Source organism: Limulus polyphemus, unplaced genomic scaffold, assembly GCF_000517525.1.
Source record: "Limulus polyphemus unplaced genomic scaffold, Limulus_polyphemus-2.1.2 Scaffold5412, whole genome shotgun sequence".
Taxonomy (NCBI): domain Eukaryota; kingdom Metazoa; phylum Arthropoda; class Merostomata; order Xiphosura; family Limulidae; genus Limulus; species Limulus polyphemus.
The window spans coordinates 21,097-31,782 of NW_013671022.1; the positions used below are offsets into that span (position 1 = coordinate 21,097).

The following is a 10,686-nucleotide window of genomic DNA, read 5'->3' on the forward strand; positions in this document are numbered from 1 at the left end:
TAGAGTAAGTGTTTAAACGTTTTAAGTAGTGAATAAATGTTAATTAATAAATATTCTTTTGGTATTTTATCACATCTATTATCTATTTGGCCTTAAAACATAAAGAGAAATAAGCATTTGTTACTACCAAATATCTTTTATCTTTTTTACAGTCGAAAGAGTTAAAAATTTGTGTCGGAATGTCCGCACTATGTTTTCTATTTCCTGACCTATAATGCAGTAAAAAGGCTCATAAGTGCTATTTAAGTCTCTTTCAAAGTGCATTCGTAATTTTGTTCACGATAACACTTCATTTTTTGCGTAATTTTTACTAAAAAATGTGATGTTTAAACAAGTACTTCGATACTAATGAAATAAGTGAAAAATGGATACATTTTGGAGGTACAAACAAGTTCATTTTAGTTAAATTCTATAGTTTTCGTTAATCATTCAACAATGATTTCCCTTCATTTTGACGGGTTTTTATACTTGTCTTACTTATATTACAGAGTAGGGAATGAAACAAGATTCGAATAAATTACAAAATCAAAATAGATTCTAAACACCTTATAAATTAGAAATGAAATAAACTCAAACTAAATTCAAATCGAAATAAAATACAGAAAGAAATGTAACTAAAAAACTCTCAATGAAATAAAGTATAGCATTCAAAATAAGCACAACATAAAAGAAAAGAAATCGAACTGCAACTAAAATAAAATTTTATATAGAATAAAACTACAAATAATTATAATCCACGAAATACAAAACCGAATTAAAGAAATATAAATTAATACTGAAAATATAAAATTAAACAAGCAGTTTGTTTCTGGTGTTCATGAAAAGCTTCACAAGGGCTATCTCTGTTAGCCATCACTAAGTTTAAGCTGACAGACTAGGGGAAAGGCAATTAGTCAACAACAAACTCTGCCAAATTTTGGGCTACTCTAATCAAATAGTATGATTTGACCAACACTCTTATAACGCACCCTCAACTCCAAATAGTGGGGTTTAATTTTGCTGTAACAGTATGATATGCGAACCACTAAGCCATAGCTGGTCAAAATATACATAAATCAGAATAAAGAACACACAAGGCAGGATGTAAGTTTATACTATGTAAAGTGAACCTACAGAGATGTGACAGAAGGTCATCAGGGTTCTCTAAAGATTGTCACTTTTTTCTTTCTAGGAGTTACTGGGGTTTTTCAATGGGGCATTTCCCGGTGATACTATTCTCTCCCAAAGATTATTCCTTACTTTTCACATCAGGGCCTAGGCCTCGGTCCATTCTTTCACCTGGACCTAGTAGTGGTTGTGCCTGTTTCATATGGAACAGTGAATCTTCAGCTACCTGAGCCAGATTTCTGACTGTGTTGGCCCATGGAAAGAGTCACTAGCCAATGAGTTCAATCAGGAAGTTTGTAGAATAATCAGTCACTTGTTGTTTGTTTGTGTGGTACACCATCATTGCACAAGGTAGCTACTCATCCCAATAAGTTCAGTTGTGATTAAAAAACTTAGCAAGCACAATTCTGCAACCAACTGGCCAATAAATTACCTCCTTGAAACACGTGGCTTTATTCAGGTGCTCCAATGCGAGATATTCATTATTCAGACTGCATATGAGTGACAGACTGTGCTAATGTTTCAAACAACTGATATGTTTCAGTCTCTTGGTGACGTATTCAATAACGACAAGCACATATCGCTTACCACTTATCAGTTTTGAGCAGTGGAGTAGCAATATTCAGGGTGATTCTCTCGGGAGGAAAACCCATAACTCTGATGGGATTTCATTGATATTGCCAGTTTTTCTTCTAAATAGCATTTGTGGTACAATGTCTACATCATCACTCGATGTCTTGATGTATATGCAGCCAGAAAAACTGCTTTGCATGTTTGAATTAATGTATGATACTTCCTGGTGGCCAATATTTCTTGACTTAGAACTCTGGGAACTAACAACTGAATCATAGGTCAACTGTCAGGTCTCAGAGTTCATAATGACAGTACAACGTGCCATCCTGCGCATAACTATACTGACTATGTTCATTTTAGATATTTCACACATCGTTACTATGTTCAACAGTGTGATGTGTGTGCACTATCTCGTTGTATGACAAGTAGTGCTTTTAGGTCTGAGTCCTTCAGCTGCTTTTCCCTCAATTTCTGAATGATCATAAGTAGTGTCCAGCTCAATAAAGAATTGTCACTACTAATATAGTTTGTCATCACTGCGATTGTAACGGTTCTAGCTTCTTCATAGTGTCCAGAATCAGAACATTCAATGAACGAACACTATATCATCTATTGTCAAGATAATACACCAGTATTTCTTTGCTAGTGACTTGGGCAGTATTGTACAACGAAACTGTACTTTGGCAGCATGGTTATCTAACACACAATCATACATTACAAGTTTTTTAAAGTTCATTAACCATTTCCTTGATGCATGGTACACTCGAATGAAGAACTCTCTACCATACAAGTAGTGACAGTAATTTTTGACAAATAGTACAACTGAAAACAGCTTTTTTCTTTGGCTCCATAATGTCCATATGAAGTGCACATCAACTTTAGTCAGAGCAGAAAGCGATGGAGCTCTACTGGCTATGAGATCGAGACACTATATTTCAATGCATACAAGTACACATTTTCCATGTTTCAATTTCAAGCCTACATCCTTGATTCCATGGAACACTATTCTCAATTTCTCAGCAGTAGTTCGAAAGATCCTACCAAAGTGAGAATGTCATCCACATATATACGAGATCTTACTTCCATTACATCAAATATAAACTCTATCAGCTTCTCAAAAGTAGAAGATACATTATATAAACTGAATGATATGATGCAAAATTCATACAATCCTTTTTTGAATGCTGAAAGCAAACTTAGGTCTATTTTCATGATCCAATTCGACTTGACAGTATCTAATAAAGGAAATTTGCTTGAAATCCACATAGAACATTGGCATTCCATCCTTGTTCCAGATGGTTAACATTGGAGCTGACCAAGCATTTCTTGAAGGTTTTATTACTCTATTAAACAACATATTTTCAGTTTCAGTGCTGGATGATTCTCTGGTGCTCAAAGAAACCCTACATTATGATTGTTTTATTGAACACGTGTTACTTGTATACATATGATTATACGTGACCCTTGTTTGGCCCAAACAGCCATTCTGTCCCAGAAGTATATTAGCAAATACCCTTATCGATTCATCAAATTCGTGTTTCTGTGTTGAGTTCAGCTTGTTAGCACAATCCTCAACTAAACTTCAAATAACATGGAAGTTGCACGTTCATTCTCGAATGTGATACTGTGTATGTAACACTAGCTTCTTGGTTAGTATGTGTCACTTCTGCCTCTGTTACTTTTACAATGGCCATTCCATTTAGGAATTTACCAGTCAAATGTTTGTAGTTATAGAATAGCATTGGTACAACACCCATGCTTGAACAGTATATATTGTTTGTCAGTCCTGTCATCCCAGCCACGGAATACTGCTTGCACATATGACAGAATTACCACATCCTTTTTAACGTGCATGCACACAGTCCACTGTTGTCAGGCCTAATCTGTTCCAAAACTGAAGTTCACTTATCGCACATACAAAACTGGCTAACAATTTCTGCATTAAGTCTATCCATAACATATCAATGCCTGAACCCAGAAAAACCTACTTTTGCTTGCTATGCAATGTTCATAAGACAACTTTGGAAATTAATCTCCACTCATGTCTAGTTTGTTCCCATTTACCAGAATAAAATTTGTGCTGAATGGCTAAAGTGACATTTTTCACACAGCTGGATCGAGTAAGGTTCTGGCTGCTCCAGTATCCATTAAAACTCAACTTCGCATCCATGTATAAATAACAGCACTTGCCCAAAATGGGGGCTAGATTCAACTCAGTCCTTGCTACTTTAAGTTAGCTGAAGTAGTTCCAGTCACAACTCATCATTGGCCGTTCTGCATGTGTTCCATCCATGGGTCCTGTCTGGTGAAAGAATATGAACATTTGTAAACCCAGTGCCTAGGTAAGCCACATTTGAAACCGTCGCTCCTTTCTTTACAATCTTGGCACCTTTGGAAGTCCAACTAGCTGAATTTGAGATGCAGCCATGACAGCTAAGCTAAAGAAGCCCCATTATTCCATACAGAACCATAATGGCTATCGTATCTGCTGCACAAGAGCTGGGTCTGCCGCTTATTTCTTCCTCTTCTGCAGTTCACGATTTAACTTGACATCCCTCTATGAACTTGTTGTTGAGTATCTTTATGAAATAATTTTAGTAGCCCTCTTTTGAGCTATTTCCAATAAGTGAATGTTCATTCTTAGATAAGGAGACCAAAATAGGTGGCGGAACATATTTGAATTTGGGGGAGGAGCACCAACGATTGGGGCAACTTATTTGCCATGTTAACCGTGACCATTGAATTCAAAACTGAAATAGTGACTTTCCATAATAGTTAAAGCAAGTCTTTATTTCCCATTCAAATACATACTTCACTACCGGGGCAAAATTGGGGACCTGTGCCCCCAGTACCTCCCCTATTCTGCTGCCTATGGAGATCAAATCTGTACACAATACTACAAGTGATGCCTAACCAATAATTTATATACATGCAAATAGAAAATAATACTTTTGTCTTGTACTCAATATGTCTTGAATACTTTTTAAAATTCTATTAGTAATTGCGTTACCGCGCATTTACTATAATTAAAGATCATTTGTCAAGCATTTGTTCAACTTACTAATCGATCTGTACAGCTAGATAAAACCAAGAGAAAACTTGTTAGAAAACGTTGTTAGAAAACTTTAATAATTTATTAATTATAACTCTATCAATAATGTTAATGTAAATCAGTAAAAGCAAATGATACTCATTTTAAACAAAACAATTTACCATACAAGTGGGGATCGCTGTTAGAGAATATCTTCTTTTACCTAAATTCGACGCTTTTTTCTCATTAACTTGAGGGAACTTTTAATATAGAACTGCACGAAGAAAAATATGTTTTGAGATTTTGATAACCTTGGGCAAAGTAAAAAGATTTACTTATTTGTTGACCCGGCATGGCCAGGTGGTTAGGGAGCTCGACTCACAATCTGAGGGTCGCAGGTTCGAATCCCCGTCACACCAAACATGCTCGCCCTTTCAGCCGTGGGGACGTTATAAGTGACGGTCAATCCCACTATTCGTTGGTAAAAGAGTAGCCCAAGAGTTGGCGGTGGGTGGTGATGACTAGCAGCCTTCCCTCTAGTCTTACACTGCTAAATTAGGGACGGCTAGCGCAGATAGTCCTCGTGTAGCTTTGCGCGAAATTCAAAAACAGACTAACAAACAAACTTATTTGTTTTCTTGATTTCGTTACTCTAAAAGTGTCTGCTTTGTTTAAGTACTTGCCACTTTAATTTATATTTTTTTGTAGTAAAGCACAAAGCTATACAATGTGCTATCTGTGCTATGCTCACCACGAGTTTCGAAACCCTAAGTTTAGCGTTATAAGTCCACAGACTTATCGCTGAGCCTCTGGTAATCTAATAAGATGTAATAAAGCAAACACACTATATCGACAGGTGGCTACGCTATACCACAGGTAGCGCCACCAAACGTCTTTCACTCATAAACTTACGAACTTGATGTTATAAGTTGATACTACGACTACGAGGAATTTTATAGTTTTACTGTTTAATACTAAGTTTGCAATTTACTCATGTTTTATTGAATTCTTCAGTAATATAATCACAATGAAGAGCAGTCTTTATAAATTTAAAGTGTATTAGTCTTGTGAGATGTGTTACTGTTAGCGTAAGTAAGTTGCAATTAATAATTGTATTTTAAACTGATTTAAATTTTTTATAAACTACATCATTATTAATATTGGCTTTCCTTAAGCCTTATCCAATCAGCCTGTAGTTATAGGTTAGTATGATATATCGCATAATATTAATAATTAATTCAGTTATTTTTAAGTCTTATAATATTGCTAGGTTAATATTGAGTTGGCATAGGAGATATAACGTAGAACGAGTACTAGTAGTTGTAGGTAGTCGTAGTTAAATGCACAATTTTTCACTCGCTTGATGTTGAAATTAGCAGTAAATAATAAGTATTTCATTTATAAATTTAATTAAAATTTGAGTTTTCAGTAGCATATATGCATAAGTAGTAATGGTATTTATTATAAAGAAATGATAATAAACAAGGTGATGTAGTCATAAGTGATTTGGTCCATCCTTTATTCCTAAGTATTAAAGCCTAAACCAAAAAACAAGTCAAATATCAAAATCACCTATGCTCTGTTGTGTCTAACTTTAAAAGGATCTGAACAAGCAAAGGACAGAAGGCTGCTTAGTTCATCAGGGTTAACTCTCTGTACTCCAATCTACGACCTCAATATAGTCATGATTGCAACGTAACAACATGTGCTATACAATTAAACAATTCTTCAAATTTATTAACCTGTAAGTGTAAACATTTGTAACTTAGTCTATTTTTACTTTAAGTCTAAATCTGTACTTATTAATCATATTTGTAAAGACATAAATCTAACCTTAACATTTCACTACTCAAACGTTAATTTGTTAACTTCTGATTAGGGCAAGCTATCTACTAATGAGCATAGCTAATTAAATACAATTTTCAAAATTATATTGCTTACATTGTTTCAGCAGTTGGGTATCCTCATTGTTAAAATAATTTTATTCAAAATTTCATAGAAGATACTATAAATTTCATACATCAAACAAGTTGCTTCCAAGGAAAAAATTTGTTTATTAGAAAGAAGAAGATAAGAAGTGATTTTACATAAGTTTATAGCACTATCCATAGGATATAAGTTTCTGATTTTTTTGTGCTGTGTTCTAAAGACAAGAAGATATAATCTTAAGATTTAACATTTGGGAAAGGCTGAGCTCCAGTTAAAAGTTATTTTTCAAAGGTGATTGGCTTATGGGATGAGTTGCTAATAGCAGTAGTGAATGTAAGCACTTTAAAACAGTCTAAAACAGTAATTGATGTTTTGCTGAAAAAATAAAGGGTAGGTTTAAGCTTTTACTTTTCCGTGTGTGACACAGCTAAAATCTTTTCTAAACCTTTCTAATGGCCTATCTGAGAACATATGTTTCTAATACTAATATTATTTCTATAATAAATTAACCAGAATTTAATAAACCATTCTGAAATAGAACTTGAGAAAATCATGGTTTGGAAACAATAAATTTTTGTTTTGAATAATTCCACTGACCACAGGAGGAACAATCTGTTACATATGTGTGTTAGTCCTCCATTTTTAACTCAAATTTAAGTAGTTTTGAATAATTCCACTGACCACGGGAGGCATGATGAGGAACAATCTACTACATATATATATATATATATATGTGTTAGTCCTCTAGTTTTAACTCACACTTAAGTAGTTTTGGATAATTCCACTGACCACAGGGAGGCAGGATGAGGAACAATCTACTACATATATATGTGTGTGTTAGTCCTCTAGTTTTAACTCAAACCTAAGTAGTTTTGGATAATTCCACTGACCACAGGGAGGCATGATGAGGAACAATCTACTACATATATGTGTTAGTCCTCTAGTTTTAACTCAAACTTAAGTAGTTTTTGGATAATTCCACTGACCACGGGAAGGCATGATGAGGAACAATCTACTACATATATGTGTTACTCATCTAGTTTTAACTCAAACCTAAGTAGTTTTGAATAATTCCACTGACCACAGGGAGGCATGGTGAGGAACAATCTACTACATATATATGCATGTGTGTGTGTGTTATCGAGTTATATATTAACTTTAGTTTTACTTTATTTATTATTATTATGTATCACTTGCACCAAGTTTTCAATATAGGGAATTACAATTTTAATGTGTGAAGTGGTGATTGTTGCTTTGATACTATAGGAAAAGGTAAACAAATGTAAGCCAACCAAGCATCAATAAAATAGTATATAATTATACAAAAATAAGCAAATTAATCGAAGAAAACTATTGTATTTTCAAAATAACTCAAAATGAATTATGATATTTATTAGAAGTTAGGAATAATATATATGTTTAACTAGAGTCATTGAGAGCTAAAGGTGTAAGTAAGCCTGATGCTTCTTATCTTTCTAGTGTAATTTAATATTTTTTGTAGAAAATGGTGAAGTTAAGTATTTTACTTTGAAGTAATTCAGTCTAACACTGTTGTTTCTTTATCTGTCATTCCAGACTTTTGTATTTTAACATTTAATGAATAAGTCTACACATTTACTCTAATGTGTCTGAACACTAAAGTAGTTCGTTTGCACTATTGTAACAGGTCAAACACGTGTAAGCCTAATTTAGTGTAAAATTGCACAATCAAAGTAAATGGATTGAATATGAGTATTGTATTCTTAAAATAATTCAACATTAATTTGTCAGAAAAAATGAATATTAATTGGACCTTAAATAAAAAACAAAGTTCGGAGAGCTTAGTTTCTAATTAGCTAAGTATAATTTTTATCGGAATAACCTTAACAGTGTTATGGATGAAAAGGTTCCTGGTGTTCTGGTTGATCAAACTTTTAAGCCATCCAAGCATTGTGTTATTGCTACTGGTACATCAAATAGATTTTAGGCTATATCTTTAAAAAGCTAAAGATATTATAATTTCATTCTGTAGGTCACTGGTTAGGCCACATTTAAAATATTTCTAAATTGTTTTATCCCTGAAACAGAAGAGTTTGAGATCTGACTGAGGTATTTTAAGATTGTCAAGAGAACTGAAGATGTTGGCACATCATCTTTGTTTTAACTTGATAGTGAGAATGGTAGAACTAGGAGATACATATATGAACTTTGGCGGGGTAGGAGTCATCTTCAGTTAACCCAACTTTATTTTTCTAACAGGATCATTGACCTTTGGAATGGGTTACTTTCAGCTTGATAAAGGCTGGCCTTGATTTAGTTTAATTTTTTTTATCATAGTTTAGTTTAGTGGATGAGATGGACTAGAAGGACAAAGAGGTCTCTTGTTGTCCTTAAATTTTATGTTACTCTACAGTGTCCTCTCTTCTAATTTCACTTCAAATCTGATGTTCAATAATGTATTGAAATTGTGTGTCATGTCCTGTGTCAAAGTTATTATTTATATTGATACTTTTTATTATTCCTTTTCTACATATTTGTGCAATTGGTATATGTGGCCAAATCTAGCTTTTTTGTGAAAATTAGATAAATGAGGGTTAAAGAATATTTTAGTTATCCAAATATTATCCATAAGAGTTAACATTTTAGTTGTTGTTTTAATGCTACAAGAAACATTAAAATACTAAATTTATTGAAAAGATCAATAAAAACATGTAGTTTTTTGTTTACTGGTGAAACATTCTAATTGAACTTTACACTAATTGAATAAAATAGAAAATATGTATTCTGCCATGTGTGTACATCATTTTGTGATGCTCTTATTCCAAATAACTAAATATGTAAACAGAATGAGAATATAAGAAAAGAGTAGGTGATAGGAGGTTTTCAGCCCATCATGGTCACCCAACATAGAAACCTGTTTAACTTAAATATAATCTTTAATATATATATATATTATTATTCAACAGAATCTGGCAAACCAATACAATATATTGCCCAATAACTGGCCTGAACCTGAGCTTCCACATTATGCTTACTTCATTGAATACTGCACTTACTGGCCCTAGAGCCAGTACTAAGCTACAAAATGATTGAGCTATTGATCCAAATAGGAGAGGTTACAAAATTCAATAAAATGTCATATGTCACTGGTCCACTAAATGCCAGTATTAGTGTGTATATGTGTAATGAATGAATGATAAGATTTAACCTCTGTTTTTTTTATCATGGGCCCCTGAACCTTGTTGGCTTGTCCCTCCTGCCTCCACCCTAGTTCACAAGAGCTGAGCTAATATCAGTATCAAACATTTCATAGGTGAGGCTCTGGACAATTCAACCAACTTCTCATAGGGAGTTTTTTACAGCACTTAATTATTTTAATATCAGAATCAGGTCATGTCTAGTTCTTCACTTGAGAGAAAACAAGTTCTAACCTGTGAATCTTTTTCCACAATTTAAATTTTTCAAACCAGGAATACTTTTAGTAATCAGTATCTGAACTTTTTTAAAGTAGATTAATATATTATAGATAATAATTAAAAAAACAGAACATATGCTACTCCAGATGAGGCTTAGTAATGTTTTGTACAATTGGTGATGACAATAATCTATCTAATCTTGAACTTAAATTTTCTACTTATAAATCTCGTAACCCATTTCTTTTCACAATCTCCAAGCACTCGTGCAAAGGTCTGAGGTTCTTATCAATAATCTTCCCCCATTTTTCTGACACTTCACAACATTACAATTTTTCCTAAATGAAATGAATTTTCCAAATTTCTATATTCTAAATGTATTACTTTGATTTAACAAATATACTTTATACACTGCCAAATTTATAATACTGTGTGTGCCTCAGTAGCTAGTCCAACAATTAAACTTTGGGATCTTAATTTTACTTGAAGGTTTAACAAATTGCTTGAAATTTACTGCAGGACAGTTGTCTCTGTGTAGTATGCATGAACGCTTCACAATGTTTGTGAATTAACATAACTTACAGGCAACAAGAGACCATTTTGGTCCATCAAGGCTGTCTTCCCTTTAATTCACCCCAGCCACCTTTGAGGAAA

At 33.5% G+C, this 10,686-nt stretch overlaps 2 protein-coding genes across 2 annotated transcripts in view; both read left to right on the forward strand.

Annotated features, from left to right (window-relative positions):
- Nucleotides 1-7,630, forward strand: part of LOC111089164 — a 19,780-nt gene extending 12,150 nt beyond the window's left edge. Inside the window, exon 4 of the mRNA XM_022401106.1 lies at nt 7,603-7,630. Coding sequence (XP_022256814.1) covers nt 7,603-7,616 — 14 coding nt within the window. The 3' untranslated portion in view covers nt 7,617-7,630. The remainder of the gene's footprint in view (nt 1-7,602) is intronic.
- LOC106472539 overlaps nt 6,356-10,686 on the forward strand; it is a 21,356-nt gene continuing 17,025 nt past the window's right edge. Inside the window, exon 1 of the mRNA XM_022401105.1 lies at nt 6,356-6,455. The gene's annotated coding sequence lies outside the window, so the exon portion shown is untranslated. The remainder of the gene's footprint in view (nt 6,456-10,686) is intronic.